Here is a 16,598-nt window from a genome sequence, read left to right as displayed (position 1 = left end):
CTAGAACCCACGAGTCCTGGCTCACAGCCACCCTGGTCTAAGCCACTAGACCTCTTCCAGAGCCAGGGATAGAACCCAGGTGTCCTGACTGCGCGCCCGCCTCCCCTTCTAACGGACTAGACAGCAGCATTCCCGGCCCCGAGCCCTACACAGCTGGGATTGGATGATGAGATCACATGATGATGACGGGCTGTTTGCTTGTGCAAGGAGGAAGCAGCCTCTGGCGCAGTGTATTGCGGGGGAATTGCAAGGGGGGGGGATTCGAGGCCGTAGGGCATTGTGGGACCCAGGGAAGGCTCCCCGGTTGGGGGGAGGGGCGACTGGGCTCTAGTCTCAGCGCGGGGAGGAGAGTGGGGTCTAGTGGTGAGAGCAGGGGGGTTGGGGGGCCAGGACTCCTGGAGTTTATCCCTAGCATTGGGCTAGTCTGTGGGGGGAGGAGGATATAATTTGGGGGGGCTGCTGGGATTGGTCCAGTTCTCCCACAGGGACAGACCTGACCCCCCATGTCTCCTCCTAGGACCCAGCAGAGGCGTAGTTCAGATCACCCACCTACCAGGCCCCACAAGGAGGGGCCCTTACCTCAGACCTGTCCCTCCTCAGAATCCCCACAGGGAGGACCTGATTCTCCTCATCTCACCCCACACGCTACTGGAACCCCCGACCTCCTCTCCCCCCATGCCCAGATCCTCTCACTCTCTGTCTCTGCTGCAGGTGCCTGGCCAATGGGGGGTGCAGATGAGTTCCCAGTGGGCACATGCCCTGGGATGTGCCCGCTGGGGGAGCTGGCGGAGCGGGAGCGCCAGGGCCGCCTGCACCGACTGGAGCTGCGGGAGGGGACGCGGCAGGGTGACCCTGCCCGCGTGGTGAAGGAGTATTCCCGTCCAGCTGCTGGCAAGGAGCTGCCCCGGCCCCAGGAGCTGCGCCCTGCCCCAGTGCTGCTGGCCACTGTGCGCTACCTGCTGGGCCAGGTGGCGCCGCAAGCCGACCTGCCCCCAGCTGAGGTCCATGCTTTCATCTCCGATCGGTTGCGTGCTGTGCGCCAGGATGCCACGCTGCAGCGGCTGCAAGGGGCTCCATGCGTGGCCCTGCTGGAGCGATCACTGGGCTACCTGCTCCATGCCGGCTACCAGCTGTGCCAGGAAACTCCTGCCCGCTTCGACCCCCACCTCCATCGCACCCAGCTCCAGGAGTGCTTCAGCTGGCTGCGGCGCTGCTACCAGGACAGCTGTCATCACGGGGAGCCGGCCTTCCAGGCCCTTTTCCTCCTCTACAACCTGGGTGAGCAACACTAGGGGGTGCTGTGCTGCAGGAAGCAGGAGGGGGAGTCAGTAGAGGTCGCTGTGCTGCAGGCAGAATTGCGGGGAGGTGTGTGGTGTGCTGCAGGGAGTAGGAGGGGGTCAGTAGGGGGTGTTGTGCTGCATAGGGCAGGGTGAGTTGCTCAGTAGGGCACACTGTGCTGCATGCATTGCTCAGTAGGAGGGACTGTGCTGCAGAGAGTGGGCCGTGTTGCTCAGCAGGGGGTACTGTGATGCAGGGAATAGCGTGGTGGCTCAGTAGAGGGCACTGTGCCACAGAGACCAGGGTCAGGGGCTCAATAGGGGGCACTCTCCCCTGGCAGTCAGTGCAGACCCCAGTGTGGTGCTAGGAGGGAGCAATGTGGGTAGATCAGTGGGTGACGCTGGGCTGCAGAGAGGGAGCAGGGGCTCAGTAGGGGGTGCTGTGCTGCAGGGAGAAGTGCGGGCTCAGAAGAGGGCATTGTGCTGCATGAGATGGCACAGAGGGCTCAGTAGGGAGTGCTGGACTGCAGAGAATGGTGCAAGGGGCTCAGAGGGAGCCAGATGACAGGGAGAGAGGCATGTAGTCAGGGAGGGGCACTGTGCTGCAGGGAGCAGGATGGGGGATCTCAGTAGGGGCCCTGTGCTGCAGGGAGTGGGGGGGGAGCTCAGCAGGGGGTGCTGTGCTGCAAGGAGCAGGATGGGGGATCTCAGTAGGGGCCCTGTGCTGCAGGGAGCAGCCGTGGAGGGCTCAGCAAGGGGCGCTGCTCTGATTTGCCCCTTTTCTACCCTAGGTTTCCCGGAAGCCCTGCGCCAGGTCCTGCAGCTCCCAGACCCTGTCCGGGCCTCCCCTGAACTCCGCACAGCGCTGGCTGTCAACTGGGCTTACCTGGAGCACAACTGGGCACGGTTTTTCCGCCTGGTGCAGGCCTTGCCCTACCTGCCAATTTGCGCCCTCCATCGGCACCTGGGCCCCGCCCGGCGCTTGGCACTGCTCACCTTTAGCCACGGCTTTAGTGCCAGGAACTGTCGCTGCTCTCTGACCTGGCTCGCCCGGCTGCTGGCAGTGGACAGCCCTGAGGAGATGGCAGAGCTGTGCCGCCATCATGGGCTCACGGTGCTGGATGGAGCCGTGGTCTTCCAGAAAGCAGCTTTCAGGGACCCAGGCATGCTGGTCCATGGCCCCTCGCAGCTGCTAGTGGACAGTAAACGAGGGGAGGCCCCCCTGCTGGAGGTCATCGAAGATACCTGTAGCTAATTGTCTGGAGAGACTTGGGGGGTGAGGATGGGAGCCAGGACTCCTGAGTTCCTGTCCCTGCCTCTGGGAGGGGAGTGAGGTCTAGTTGGCTGGATTGGGAGTCAGGATTTATGGGTTTTATTGCTGGCTCTAGGAAGGGCTGAGAGGGAGGGCTCCTGGCTTCTGCTCCTTGCAATGAAAGAGGAATCAGGTTTAGAGTAAGAGACTGGGAGCCAGGACTCCTGGGTTCTCTTAGTGGCTCGGTCACTGATTCTCTGTGTGTCACCTCCGCCAAGCCACTCCCTTTGCCTCATTTCCCCCCTGCATAAGAGGGGGCTAAAGGGAGTAACTTACTTGTGCTTAGTGCAACTGGATGGCTCTGGGCGATCTTTCTGTGCTGATGGGCTCGGCTTCCTGCATTTGACCCCTTGTGCTGGATAATTTGCCTTGCCCCTCCTCCCCCGCCCCCTTCTCGTGGGTTTGTGATTCAGGAAGCTGGCTCAGATCTTGGGGTTTGTGGGAGTTGGTTTGGGTCTGAGCTTTGGTGTGATGGTTTGGGGTCCCCGATCCACATGGCAGGGAGCTGTATGGAATGGCAGCCAGTGTCTCCTGCCCCAGGCGGGAGGTAGGGGGAGATGTAGGATACAGGCCAAAGTGCCCCTGGAATTTTGGGGTGTCTGGAGGGAGTAGAAGTCAGTTTTACAATAAATGTTGACTTCTAAGAGGTTGTGGGTCTGTGCAGTGGTGGATTAGCCAATGGGCCCATGTGCCCCGGCCAATTGGGGAGTCCCACCCCCAGCAGACAAACACCAGGGCGGGGTGAGGGAGTCTCTGTGTCCCAATCCCGCTTTCCAGCAGCAGCGCTGGGCAGGGCAGGGGAAGACCCAGCTTCCTGACCCCGGCTGCAGCCCCAGGACTGGAGGCGCTCTTGCTCCCTGCTGGGGCCTCAGGGCTGAGGGTAGAGTAGAGTAGGGACTAATGGTTTAGAGGCAGGGAGGGCTGGGGTGGGAGCCAGGACTCCTGGGTTCTATCCCCAGCTCTGGGAGGGGGTAGGAATCCCAAGTCTTGGGAGGGTTTAAAGAGACCCAGATTTTTGAGACTGAAGCCCGAAGCCTGCTTGTGTGGAGGTGTGGGGGGCAGTGCGCCCTGCCAGGATGCCCACCAGAAGCATGGTTAGATGCCAGGAAAGAGAGCCACGCGCCTAGGCTGTTGGTTGGGATAGAATGTTTTCCTTTGTTCCTGTGGTTCAGTAATCGATACCTGGGTTTGACGAAGGCTCTCAGGGGTGGCTGTAACCCACTAGTCACAGGCTCCCAGAGGGAAGATCTGCCGGTGCCTGAACCCAGCAGGCCCGGGATGGGCCCAGCTGTAGCCCAGCACCCAGGCCAAGAGTAGGAGAATCACAAGATTCCTCCCCGAGAGAGGCAAAGGCTGAAGGCCAGAGACATGAGGAGGATGTGCTTAGACAGAAAAGGGGTTTCCCACTGTTTCCTGTTTCCCGCTCCCTGCCCCCTGGAGCCCGCTGGGCTCCCTGGCCTGGGGCCAGATCAGAGCCGATTCCCTTTGGAGAGGAAAGGCCCTTTGTCCCATTCCCCGCCCCCATGAGCCAGCGAGTTCCCCTGCCCTGGGGCTGGATCAGAGCCACCGCCCCATAATGAGGATGGGGAAAGGCTTGTGTCCCATTCCTCACCCCCCTGAACCAGCCAGTCTATCTGCCGTAAGGCAGATCTGAGCTAGGGCCTCCTATAGGGGAAAGGCCCCATATCCTATCCCCAAGCCCCCCTGAGCTAGCCAGGCCTCCTGTCCTGGGACTGGATTGGAGCTGGTGCCCCTTAGAAGGGAAAGGCCCCATGTTCCATTTCCTGCCCTGTGGCTGGATCCTAGCTGACATCCCCTAAAGAGGAAAGGACCCATATCCCATTCCCTACCCCTCTGAGCTAGCCAGTCCCCCTCACCTGGGGCTGGATGGGAGCCAGCGCCCCCTAGAGGTGGAAGGTGCTTTATCCTATTCCCAGGCCTCCTGAGCCAGCCAGTTTCCCACTCTGGGGCCAGACTGGAGCTAGCTAGCACCATCTAGATAGGAAAAACCTCATGTCCCATTCCCAGGCACCCTTGTGTATCTCCAGGATGGGTGGGGGGTGTCTATAACTCAGAATCCGACAGCCTGAGAATCTGGGCTGTGTTTATTTCCCTCCAAGGCGCCTCTCCCTCCCTCCCCTTTATGGTGTCCAATTAAATCTTAAAACAACTCAGGCAAACACGCAGCAGCCTCTCAAGAGGAACTGGAGGCCCATGTTCTCACGGGGCCCAGCTGGGACTGATAAGCTGGGACCTTCCAGCCCCTGGGAAACTCCTGCCCGTGATGTGTGTGATGGGGTAAGTGACAGATCCTCAGGTAATGGATGAGGGGCCTGTCTCTCCCAGGAGATTTATGCATCTGCTTATCTGGAGCTTTTATTAGTCTGGGGAATTTTGCCATCATCAGAGCAGGTGACTGTGTTCCGCAATGATCCAGATGGGTCATGTCTGTCCTTTAAGGTGGTGCTCCAGGGGCTAGGCTGCTGGCCTGGGACTCAGGACAGCGGGGTTCAATTCCTGGCTCTGCTGCAAATTCCATGGGTGGTCATCCACTCGGTGACTCAGGTTGCCTGTCTGACAAATGGGAAGAATAATCCTGCCTTTGTCCATGACTGCAAACTCTTCAGGGCAGGAGATGTCACAACTCCCACCTTTTCATGCTCTCTGTATGTGTATATATAGCTCCTCAATATATGTTCCATTTTATGCATCCGATGAAGTGGGTTATAGCCCATGAAAGCTTATGCTCAAATAAATTCGTTCTAAGTTGCCACAAGTACTCCTGTTCTTCTCTCACTCTGTCTGTGCAGTGCCTGGCCCAAAGGAGACCCCTGTCCCAGCTGGGGATTGTGCAGCACTCAGAACGACAGGGGCCCCAGTCTCAGTCATGGGTCTGCAGCACTCAGCATGACAAGGGTTCTGATCCCCATTGTGGGTCTGTACAGTGCCTGGCTCAATGGGTACTGTGTGTTCACACATGAAAGGAGCTGGCAGGTCTCTGGTCCCATGGGCCATCTATGGCACTGGTCACAGAGAACCAGGAGGATCTGTATACCAGTGTGCAAGGGAGTTTGCCACCCTGTGCCAGTTCCAGAATTGCCCCAGGCAGGGAGCAGATATAGGGTGGGTGTGTGGGTGGAGAGAATAGATGCTTAAAGACCTTATGGGCAGGAAAGTGGAGTTTAGTGATTACGGCGGGGCTGCTGGGAGTCAGGACTTCTATTCCCAGATCCAGGGGAGGAGAGGGACTGGGAAGAGCCAAGACTTTCCTCTCTTGCTCCCAGGGGAACAACTCCCTCCACTGGGGCATGCAACTCTGTGCAAAGACCCTGTGGGTCCCTGGAACTCTGGCTGTGTCAAAGGGGCATGAAAACAGGCCCTGATAATGCCAGCAAGCAGAAAACAAGAGGCGCGGGGTGGGGGCTGGAGATTAAGGGCTGAATGGAGGCAGTGAATGGGCCAGGCGGCGCGGGGGGGCACAAATCCTTTGGACGCATCGAGACGTGAATATAGGAGCAGACACAGCACTTGTGCCTAAGCCCTGGCCTGCCACCCACCGTATGGGGCTGGGTGGCTATTGTGGCGGCCACAGGCCCAGACTAATCCCACCCGCATTCCTGATGGGTTGGCTAAAGGCTTCTCCCAGGGTTAGCTCATTACACCAGCCCTGGGGTGAGGGGGGGAGAGACCCTTAAAGACCCTGGGGGCAGGGGAGCAGGGTGGAGCATTGAGGGTTGGGAATATGGGAGTCACGACTCCTGGGTTCTGTCCCCACCACAGGGATGGGAGTGATGTCTTATAGTTGGAACAGCAGGGCTTGGGAGGCAGGAAGCCTGGGTTCTGTCCCCATTCAAGGTGGGGAGTGGGGGCAGCTGGATAGTGGGCCCTATGTGAGGTGGTGTGGGTACACCTGGCTGTGAGCACTGGGTGTGGTTGTGCACGAGGAGGGTGTCTGAATGTGAGTGGATACATGTGTTTAGAGGTGGGGATTGTCTGTTTGAACAGCTGCCCCATAAATGTCAGTTTTAGGTTGCAATTCTCCCTGTCCCCTTCCCTCCTCCTGGGACTCCACAGATCCCAACCATCTAGGACCCCCAAGACCCTGTTGATTCCCTCTCCCACACCCCACCTGGGTCTCATTGATCCTGACCCCTTACCCCCCCCCCACCACACACACACTCTCACTCTGTGTCCCCTTGGATTCTGGCAGGTCCCTTCCTGCTCCGAGGCTGCCCCAGCTGCCAGCTGCCCCAGGGGAAGTACCGTTGTATTTATGGTGTGATTTACAGCACCCCAGAGTGGCAGCTGGGAGGCGAGGGTTGTAGCCACCTGACTTAGCCAAGGGTTTGGGGACGGGGGCAGCTGGGACTCAGGATTCTTGGGTTCTATCCGAGCTCTGGAAGTGCAGTGGGTTCTGGTGGGACAGGGTCAGGGGTGGGAGCTTGGAGTTAGGACTCTGGGTTCTCCCTCCAGCTCTGGGAAGGGAGTGGGGTGTAATGGGTTAGAGCAGGGGGGCTGGGAGTCAGGACTCCTGAGTTCTCGCCTCAGTTCTGGGAGGGGAGTGGGTTTCTGTGTTCACTTATTTCCTAGCATTTCCTTCTCCCTTTCTGGTCTCCAGGACTTGGCTCTTCCTTTTGGCATCTGGGTCCAGCTTGTCCCTCCTCCCACTCTGGCCCAGGATTGACAAGGGGATAACCCTCTGCCCAATCATGGTTCAGCTCCTCCCCTGCTACTGGCATTCCCCTCCCCCCACGTGGGGCTGTGTCCCCGTGGTGTGATGTCACCAGAGGAATGACCCAGGTCCTTCCAGGCTCTGTCAATCAGTGTGGCAGAGACTAGCTGGCATCAGGGATCGGGGCTCAGGGGCTCTCCTCAGGGTGGGCACCTGCCAAGCGGTGAGTCAGAATATCATCTGCTCCTGGCACCTGCCTTCAGGTGCCAGCATAGGCAAAAGGGGCAGAGTCAACTGGGGACTTTCAGGGCACCGCAGAGATGCTGGGGAGGGGAGGAACAGAGGGCATGGGGGTTCAGGAGCAGGGTGGGGGAGTTGAGGGGAGGCAGGGTATGGGTGAGGAGAAGCTGGAATTAGAATATAAAGGTTGGCATGCAGGGAGCAGGGGAAGGCTGGGAGTTGGGTGCAGAGTCTGCGTCAGGTGATGCTCAGGGTTTGGGGCCAGGGAAGGTCTGGGGGTGGGGTGCAGGGGATGAAGCAGGGTTGCAGAGGGGCTGGGGGATTGGGGTGATTAGGGGCGTCAGAGGGGATGGAGGGCTGGGGGGTAGGAAGGTCTGGGGGGGGGGCTGGAGGGGGGCGGGAGGGGGGGTGCAGGAAGAGGCTTGGAGGCAGGGGGTTAGGGGAAATCTGGGGTGGGAAATGCAAGGGAGCAGGGAAGGTCTGGGTGGAGGATGTAGGAGGGCTGAAAGGAAGCAGGGTCTGGGTGGGAGGATGCAGGGGCTGGCTTGGGGGAGACAGATGGAGGATGCTGGGGGAGGCAGGGCCTGGTTTGGGGGAGGCACGGGGGTCAGAAGGGAGGCAGAGGGTTTGTCTGTTTACCATAAAGTTTAGCCAGAGTGAGAGCCACAGATCCCAGAATCCTGGTGCTGCCCCTCTCCAGCCAACACTGTGGGGGTTGTTAGGTGCCCGTTGCCCCAGCCTCCTTCTTTCTACCCATGACACAGCCTATTCCTAGTAGTTGTTCCAAGGGTTTTGGGAGCAGGCAGCAAGGAGGGCTGGTTGCACTCTTGTGTCAGGTTAACAAAATGGGGAGCAGCATCCTGGCCATGTAGGAGTCGGGGAGGGGGGCCTGAGGCGAGAGCTGCCTAGCCCAGGCTTGGGGGATCACTGGGGAACAGGGATCTCAAACGGAGGGGATGGAGGGGGTCAGGGTGGGGCTGTCATAGCCCAGGCATAGGGGGCAGGGATCTCAGCAGGGTGGCCTACCACAGCCTAGGGCAGTGAGGGGATCTCAGCAGAGGTGAGGCTGGAGGGGGGCTGCTGGAAGGGGGACAGGGCCCTCTCAGAGTGGGAACTGGGAGGTCTGCCATGGCTCAGGCCTGGGTGGATGTGGGGACAGGGATCTCAGCAGGGGATGTGGGAGTTGTGGAGGGTTGGGGGCACTGTGTGTGGTGCAGAACAGGGAGCTGTTAGGTTTGCATCAGGCCTACACGCGTCTCCCAGCTGCCTTCTCAGGGAGCAGCCAGGGATCTGTTTGTTTTGGCCAGGGACCATGGGGAGAGGAGGGGGCGAGTTTGCTGTGGAGGGGGAAGGGAACCTTTGCCCCACTGGCACCTCTGCCTACAGCCCTTAAATGGCCCTGTACCCTCCCCCAACCTGCCAGCCCAAGGTCCACCAGCTGGGATCTCTGCACAAGCCAGCTGTATTAACCCCTTCCCTGCTTCTGCCCCATGCTTAGGTTGGGGTTGAGACAGACCTCCCCCTCCTCCCCCCACGCAGAGTGGGATCCACTGAGAAAAGCCAAAGAAGGAGCAGGTTGGGGGAGTCAGTAGGGGGCGCTCTCCCCTCACCATCAGTGGAGGTCCCAATGCCCTAGTGTGGTGCTAGGGGGCGCTGTGCTGCAGGGAGTGGGGCAGGTTCTCAGTAGGGGGGCTCTCCCCTTGTATTCAATGTTGACCCTAATGCCCCAGAGCAGTACTGGGGGCGCTATGCTGCAGGAGGGAGCACGGTGCACGGCAGGCTCCCCAGCTCCCATGTGTCCAATCTTTTTTGCAGACTCCCAACAACGATGTCCTTCTCCGGCACCAATCTCAAGCTGGAGCGGCTAGAGGAGCAGCAGCTGGAGGGCCCCGCCTACCAGCTAAGCCTCCAGAACCAACCTAGGGGCTGTGGTGACATGGCGGGCCCTTACCCTGACAGTGATCTCATTTCCCAATGGCTGCGCAGGAGTGTGAAGGCCAAGCTGGCAGAGGCCTGTGACTCGGGCGAGTCTTCCCAGGGGGACAGGGAGGTCCCGGCGAAGAGGGGTCTGGATCCAGAAGGTGCCAAGGACTTTGCCTGGGCCAAGCGGGCCCGGGTAGAGAACATTGTGTGCAGCATCAGCAGCTCGTACCGTGATGGGGGCCTGGAAGAAGGGAGCACCAGGTATGGCCGCTCCCGCCGGGCCCAGGAACGGAGCCAGCTCAAGCAGCAGCTGGAGAAGATGCGTGAGCAAGTGTTCCAGCTGCAGGAGAAACTGTGCCAGATCTACAGCGGGGTGGCCCAAGAGGAAGGAAGCAACGTGGGGGCAGCCTGGTCCCAGGAGCCAGGAAGAGTTGGAGCCAGCACCCAGCGTCCTGGGGGAGGGAGTAGGCACTCTGGCACCCTGGCCGAGGCCTTGAAGGAGGAGCTTGGAGCAGCCATGACCCAGGTGGTGGACACGGTCGTGCAGGTGTTTGCCCGCCAGCAACCCCCACCGGAGGAGCCCCCCTGCAGTTACCCAAGTGACCAGACAGAGGCACTTCCTCTAGTGGTGAGGAAGAGCCTGCCCCGTGCCACCCCTGAGCTGGTGGCCGGCACCTTCCCCCAGCCCATTGCTGTGCCACCATACGTGGCGGCCTTCAAGGACAGAGCAGCGGGAGAGGCCTACTGGGAGGGTGTGAGCCTGCGCACCAAGCTGTCCTCACGCCACCTGCTGCGGCCGCACTGTGCCCTCTTCCAGCTGGCAGGGCCAACTGAGCGCCAGCTCCCCAAGAGCCAGGCCACAGAGACGCACCATGGCCTGGAGCCAGCCCTCTACAAGCCCTCAATATCCTTTAGTAGCCAGCCAGGACTTGGGGTAGAGTGGGGAGAGGGTCTGATCCCTGCCCCCCACTCTCCCCACACACATCCTGCCCCCAACTAACCCACACACCTCACACACACACACACACATCCTGTCCCCCACTGACCCATGCACACACCCTGCCCACTACTAACCCACACACATTCACCCCCATGCACATCCTGACCCACTCACACAGTCTGACCCCCTCTGACCCCCACACTGTGCTCTGAACTAACCCACACACATTCACTCCCCATGCACACACCCACACACCATGCCCGCCAACCCACACATACACACTGCCTCCCCAAACCCTGCTCCCAACTAACCCACACATTTTCACCCCACACACACAACCTATCCTCCACTGACCTGACCCACCCCACACACACACACCCTTCCCCAAACCAACCTACACACATTCACCGTCCATGCACACACTGTTTCCCATAGACCCACACACTGGCCCCTGCCTCATATACACGTACTGACCCGGACATCCCCGCACAGCCTCTTCCTTTTCCCTCCCCTGGCCTATATGCTGCATGCACACACACCCCATACACACACTCCTGTCCCCCCACCTCCCGCACACCCCATACACTGACAGCCCTGCCATCAGCTCAGCCAGCCCCCTCACCCCCTCCGGCCCGGCCCTGCCCCGCTCCGCTCCACTCCACACCTGCTCACATCTTGCTGCCACCTGTGAGGCGTTGGCAGGGCAGGTGTTACCATCACCTGCTCCCCCCACACCACCCACCCACTGCTAGTCCCCTGAGGCCTGGGGTAGGTTTAATGGTTAACCAGGCTGAGCCGGACCCTAAGCTGATTGCACCAGCTCGGAAACAGCTTCCTCCTGAAACCCGCTAGGCACCTGCTGGGAATAATCCTCAGGATTAGTGGGGGTGGACTGTCAAAGACACTCCCGCTGCCCCCTCCCCCCGCTGCCTCCCCCCCTACACTCTGCCCCCTCCCCCTGCTGTCCCCTGCTCTACACGCTGCCCCCTCCGCCCGCTGCCCCGTGGTCTACACAGTGCCCCTCCCCCGACTATCCCCTCCCCCGACTGCCTCCCATTCTACACGCTGTCCCCTCCCTCCGCTATACCCCATCCTACACACTGCCCCCTTCCTCAACTTCCTCCCTCCCTACACACTGCCCCCTCCCCTGACTGCCCTCCAGCATACACACTGCCCCCCGCCCTACACGCAGCCCCCTCTCCTGACTGCCCCCCGCCCTACACGCAGCCCTCTCTCCTGACTGCCTCCCGCCCTACATGCTGCCCCCTCCCTCAACTAACCCCCGCCCTACACACTGCCCCCCCCCGACTGCCTCCCCCATGCTGCCCCCTCCCCTGAAAGCCCCCATACACACTGCTCCACACATATTCACCCCACACACACAACCTGTCCTCCACTGACGCCCCCTCTCCCTTGACTGCCTGAGCCGAGCTGCGGGGGCAGGGATAAGAGATTGAGAGGTGAGATTCGTGGGGTACAATGGGGAGGAGGGGCTGGGAGTCAGGACTCTCCTGGGTTCTATTCTCAGCTTGTGGGCAGCGGTCACTGCTTTCTTGGGGATGTGGGGGTCTGCTCTCTGGAGGGCCTTCAACTGAGGTGCCCCCATTATAGCCCTTCCCCTGGTTGCTCCTTAACCCCGTCATTCCCAGGAGGGCCTTACCCCTGGGCACTTGAAGAAGGCCAAGCTGATGTTCTTCTACACTCGCTATCCCAGCTCCGGGACGCTCAAGACCTATTTCTCCGACGTCAAGGTGGGTCCCTCAGAACCTCCCCAACTCTGGGACAGTTTGACCATGGACCCTCCCCATGGATCCAGGCGCCCTTCTATATGGCCCATGCAGGTCCTCTAGCAGCATCCATCCTTGGAGGGAGGGTCCCTTGCCCCTTCCCCGCCACTGACCCTGTTGCCAGAAACAGACACTTAGGTAGATCATGTGACGAGAGATGTGGGGGGATCACAACCCGTCCTTGCCAGGGAATGGTCAGAACAGGAATCAGCCTCCTCTTTTCCCAGAGTCATAGGGGACAGCACGGGGGGATTAGACTTCCCTTTTCCCAGAGAGTTGGAGGGCAGGAAGGGGGATTGGACCCCTGTTTGCAGGGAATTGGGGGGCAGGGAGGGGCGATTGGACCCCACTTTTCCCAGGGAGTTGGGGCAGAGAAGGTGGGTCACTCCTCTGTTTTCAGTGTACTGGGAGACTGAGGTCCAGGGCTGTGTTGATGGCAATGTCTCTCTCCTCTTGCCGTCCCCCTAGTTCAATCGCTGCATCACGTCCCAGCTCATCAAGTGGTTCAGCAACTTCCGGGAGTTCTTCTACATCCAGATGGAGAAGTTCTCACGCCAGGCACTGAGCGATGGGGTGCTCAGCGCCGAGACGCTGACTGTCACCCGGGACTCAGAGCTGGCACGTGTCCTCAACCAGCACTACAACAAAGCCAATGACTACGAGGTGGGCAGGGGACCCGGCAGCAGGGAGGCAGGCAACGTGGGGTGCACAGACTGGGTGGAGATTTAGGAGGGGCCCCGTCAGTGGGGCAAGTGGATGGGAAGGGGAGCACAGGTCAAGGTGGGGATTGGGGAGGGATCCCAGCTGAGGTGAGGAGTGCAGGCCTGGGGTGATCTTGGCAGCATGGGGGCGATTGACAAGAGGAAACTGACCTTGGGGGAGGAATAAAAGAGCCCCGCTAAAACCCCTCCTGCGCCAGGCTTCACCAGTCCTGATGGGGTGATTCCCTTGTGTTTTTTTCCCTGCACCCAGATCCCCAGCAAGTTCCTGGAGGTCTCCCAGATCACCCTGCGTGAGTTCTTTAGTGCCATCTCCCGGGGCTGTGATGCTGACCCCTCCTGGAAGAAATCCATCTACAAGGTTATCTGCAAACTGGAGTGCGACATCCCCGATGCCTTCAAATCCCCCCACAGCCTGCCGGACACTGTGCATGAGTGACTGGGGGAGGGGTGCTGCAGAGTTGGGGTCCTTGGCGGGGGGCAAGGGAGGAGGGCTCTGGTAATTTATTGCTGATGTGATCCACTATGTCGCTAAGTTGCTGGCTGAGGTAGGGGTGGCCTTGACACCACCTATGTTTCAAAATTATCCTCCCCACACCTATCAGAGGAGGTTTCATTGGGAGAGTGTGGGGAGTGCAGGCCAGGGAGGGATCCCAGCAGTGGGGGAGGTAGGTGACATGGAGAGTGCAGGCCAGGGTTGGGGATGCGGTAGGGATCCCAGCAGTGGGGGAGGGAGGCGGCAGCATGGGAGGTACAGGATGGTGGAGGCAGGCTTGTGGGAGCACAGGCGGGAGATGGGGATGGAGGAGGATCCCAGCAATTTTTTTTGGGGGGGGGGGGGGGGGGGGGGTGGGGAGCACAGGCTGCGGGTGGGGCCAGCAGAGAGATCTCAGCAGTGTGGGGTGGGGGCAGGTGAGGTGGGGAGTGGAGCCAGGGGAGGGATCCCAGCAGTGAGGGAGGCAGGTGGCATCGGGAGCACAGACCAGGTGCAGGTGAAAGTTTCTTCTTGGGGTGGGATCTACAGCTAGGAACAGTACCCATATGGGGCCCATCCACAGCCTAAGCAGTTTGTGTTAGTGGCTGCCCTTGCCCATATCCATGGGTCTGAGGCCTCTGGGAGGAGGGAGAGGGGTGGGATGGGTGGGGAGAGGGGCTTGTGCTTCCCAGTGTGTGTATTGCTGAGACTTCATGCTCCCTCTGGACCCTGCCAATAAAGACACATTGAAAAGCTGCTGTGTCTGTCTCCTGGGGCTGGGCTGGGACTGGGGTTAAATTCCCAGTGAGTGCATGTGCTGGATCAACCTCCCCAGAGGCCTGTGTGTGAGCCCAGAACATCAGCGATTCATACTCCCCTGGTGTGGGGTTCTGGCTCTGGAGGAATTTGGAGGCAGTGTTGTCCAGTGGTTAGGGCACTACCTTGGGAGTCAGGACACCTGGCTCTGCCAGACTTCGTGTGACCTCGGGCATATCACGGAACCTTTCCATGCCTTGGCTTCCCCATCAAATGGGGGAAATTATCCTACCCCTTGTCTGCTTAGATTCTTTGGGGCAGGGACTGTCTCTTGCTGTGTGTTTGTGCAATGCTGGGTAAAATCGCCCCCTGATCTCAGTTGGGGTCTGTGCAGTGCCTGGCATGACAGGGGCCCCAGTCTGAGCTATGGGTCTGTGCAGTGCCTGGCACGCTGGAGCCCTGATCTCTGTGGGGTCTCTGAACACTATTGTACACAAACAGTACCAGGCCTCAGACTGGAGTCAGGCCTCAGGTGATCTGGTACTGTCTTTGAGGGAGGCCAGTGGGACGATGATTTGCTGATGCCCCTGAGGATGAGACACTGCCAACTTGTGGGGGTTAGGAAGTGTGGAGAAAGAGAGAGAGCCAGAGTGCGTGCGGAGGATAATTCCCCGCCCCCCGTCTGGATCCCCATTAATTAAATGGCTGCCCTGCTCAGGTGGCTGAACAGCTGGTGGTGCATTTTAAAATCACAAATCTCCCCGCCTGGCCCAACTGCAAATGGCCAGATTAATACCCCCGATTAACCGTAGGGGGAGGGAGGGATGTTGTTAGCATGATGGCCTCAAAGCCCAAGGTGCTGCAAACCTCTTTCTGTGCTGGCAGCCCCACAAGCCTGGAGCCGCCTCTATGCTGTGGAATCCTGTCCCCCAGCCCCTGTGGGTGAGGATTTCTCAGCAGAAGTTAAAGGTGACCTCGACCTGCACAATCATTGCAGGATTTTTCCAAAGCTTTCTGCTTAAAGATACCGGGTGGAACTAGGGGACATAAAGAGCTTTCAGGGAGGGGCTAGTTTGAATTAGATGGGGTGGAGGAGTGACCTGAGGGATGGGGTCTGTGCCCCAGAGGGGCTCAGGGTCCAGGAGTCTCCTGCTTTGATTCTGAGGGGGGAATTTGACAAGGACTCTTAAAATGCAGTAACTGGTGGCCACCGTGCAGGGAGGGAGGGTGGAATGAGATATTGGGTCTATCAGCTCTGGGTACCAATCTCTATCCAGCCTCAGGTCAGAGGGAGTTGGGGAATGGGCGATGGCTGCTCCTTATACAGGGATCCCTCGGGTAGCACCAAGATGCGGCCACTATTTATACAGGGATCCTTCGCCTGGCACTGAGATGTAGCTGCTGCTGGGATGGGCACAGCAGCGTTTATACATGCCTCCCTCCCTCATCAGTGCTGAGATGCAGCCGCCTCTGGGGCGGGGCATGGGAACTGTTTATACAGAGCTCTCTTGCTCAATGCTGAGAGGCAGCCACCTCTGGGGAGGGGTGTGGGAGCCATTTACACAGGGATTTCTTGCCCGGTGCTGAGATGCAGTTGTTTCTGGGGCAGGGAAAGCACTGAAACGCTACCCAACAGATGGGACAGCAGAAGAAGTACACTCCTGTAACCAGCTAGTACGGTAGGAGGTAACATTGAATTGGCCATGTTGGAATTTGGCCAGATAGTGGGGGCTCTTGGGAAAAGTGCAAGGCAGGTTTAGTGACCAGGAGGTGTCAGTGAGCCTCATTTTGAAATCTCATGTTAAGGTCAGCAGCACAGCACAGCACCCCTTAGCTGAGGCACTGGGGTCAGCACTGATTGTGATGGGAGAGTGCCCCCTACTGAGCCCCTGTCCCGCTCCCTGCACAGCATTGACTCAGCCTGCCCCTGCTTAGCAGCGCTTAGCTAGAGAATTAATTCTACCCCCACCCTTAGCCACTGGCCACAGGGGTGAGAGGGGGGATGGCAACCCATAGCTGCTGTGCTGCAGTGAGCAGGAGGAGCTGGGGCCAGCAATCTGGGGTGGAGCAGAGAAGAGGCTGCCTGCCCAAATCCAGGGGTGGCTATAGATGGGTCCCATTTCAAAGTGGCGGGAACTAACTTGTCTTCCTTTGGCTATCCCAGCCCCGATCCCTGCAGGAAAGAGTGGGAGACACCTAGGACCCACAAGCTGGGAGCTGCGATCGCTGCGAGGCTGCTGCTACTCCATCAGGGCTAGGAGCTGCCCCCGTAGTCTCAGGACAGAGATCACAGGGTAAGTGAGAGCTGTTGGTTTGGTACAGAGCCCTCATTATGTGCGACTGCTCTTTCAGCCAGCATGTGGGGTTTGCTGGGCTGGAGGGTCTCCCCGTCCCCATTGGCGCTTCTGCCTGTAGCTGTGTCTGGCACCTTAAAGCCAGGGGCCAGAGGCTTCCTTGCAAATTGAGCCTTGTGAAAGCCATGCAGGCCAAGATGGCC

At 59.5% G+C, this 16,598-nt stretch overlaps 2 protein-coding genes across 3 annotated transcripts; both read left to right on the top strand.

Annotated features, from left to right (window-relative positions):
* The first annotated feature begins 393 nt into the window (after nucleotides 1-393).
* Nucleotides 394-5,281, top strand: SAC3D1 (SAC3 domain containing 1). Its single transcript, XM_034777340.1, has 2 exons — nucleotides 394-1,278; nucleotides 2,069-5,281. The coding sequence occupies exons 1-2, from the start codon at nucleotides 504-506 to the stop codon at nucleotides 2,530-2,532; spliced, it is 1,239 nt and encodes a 412-aa protein (XP_034633231.1). The 5' UTR covers nucleotides 394-503; the 3' UTR covers nucleotides 2,533-5,281.
* A 2,127-nt stretch (nucleotides 5,282-7,408) lies between these two features.
* LOC117880999 (prospero homeobox protein 1-like) lies at nucleotides 7,409-13,633 on the top strand. Of its 2 annotated transcripts, none has more exons than XM_034777746.1 (5): nucleotides 7,409-7,484; nucleotides 9,317-10,328; nucleotides 12,014-12,115; nucleotides 12,620-12,814; nucleotides 13,124-13,633. In XM_034777746.1, exons 2-5 carry the CDS (start codon nucleotides 9,330-9,332, stop codon nucleotides 13,307-13,309), a joined length of 1,482 nt encoding a protein of 493 aa, XP_034633637.1. In that variant the 5' UTR covers nucleotides 7,409-7,484; nucleotides 9,317-9,329; the 3' UTR covers nucleotides 13,310-13,633. The 2 variants fall into 2 exon arrangements, with proteins under 2 accessions (XP_034633637.1, XP_034633636.1); XM_034777745.1 differs by having other exon boundaries at nucleotides 12,008-12,115.
* Nucleotides 13,634-16,598: the final 2,965 nt, after the last annotated feature.

Source organism: Trachemys scripta, chromosome 7 (genome assembly GCF_013100865.1).
Source record: "Trachemys scripta elegans isolate TJP31775 chromosome 7, CAS_Tse_1.0, whole genome shotgun sequence".
NCBI classification, from domain to species: Eukaryota; Metazoa; Chordata; order Testudines; family Emydidae; genus Trachemys; species Trachemys scripta.
Note: the sequence above shows the minus strand (reverse complement) of the source record. Positions and strands in the feature narration are given on the sequence as shown.

Bases quoted from the DNA above. Each gene is read 5' to 3' on its own strand.
- SAC3D1 (XM_034777340.1), top strand. From the start codon at position 504: ATGTCTCCTCCTAGGACCCAGCAGAGGCGTAGTTCAGATCACCCACCT. The intron at 1,279-2,068 runs GTGAGCAACACT...TTTCTACCCTAG, and splicing joins TTTCCTCCTCTACAACCTGG to GTTTCCCGGAAGCCCTGCGC.
- LOC117880999 (XM_034777745.1), top strand. From the start codon at position 9,330: ATGTCCTTCTCCGGCACCAATCTCAAGCTGGAGCGGCTAGAGGAGCAG. The intron at 12,116-12,619 runs GTGGGTCCCTCA...CCGTCCCCCTAG, and splicing joins CCTATTTCTCCGACGTCAAG to TTCAATCGCTGCATCACGTC. The intron at 12,815-13,123 runs GTGGGCAGGGGA...CCCTGCACCCAG, and splicing joins ACAAAGCCAATGACTACGAG to ATCCCCAGCAAGTTCCTGGA.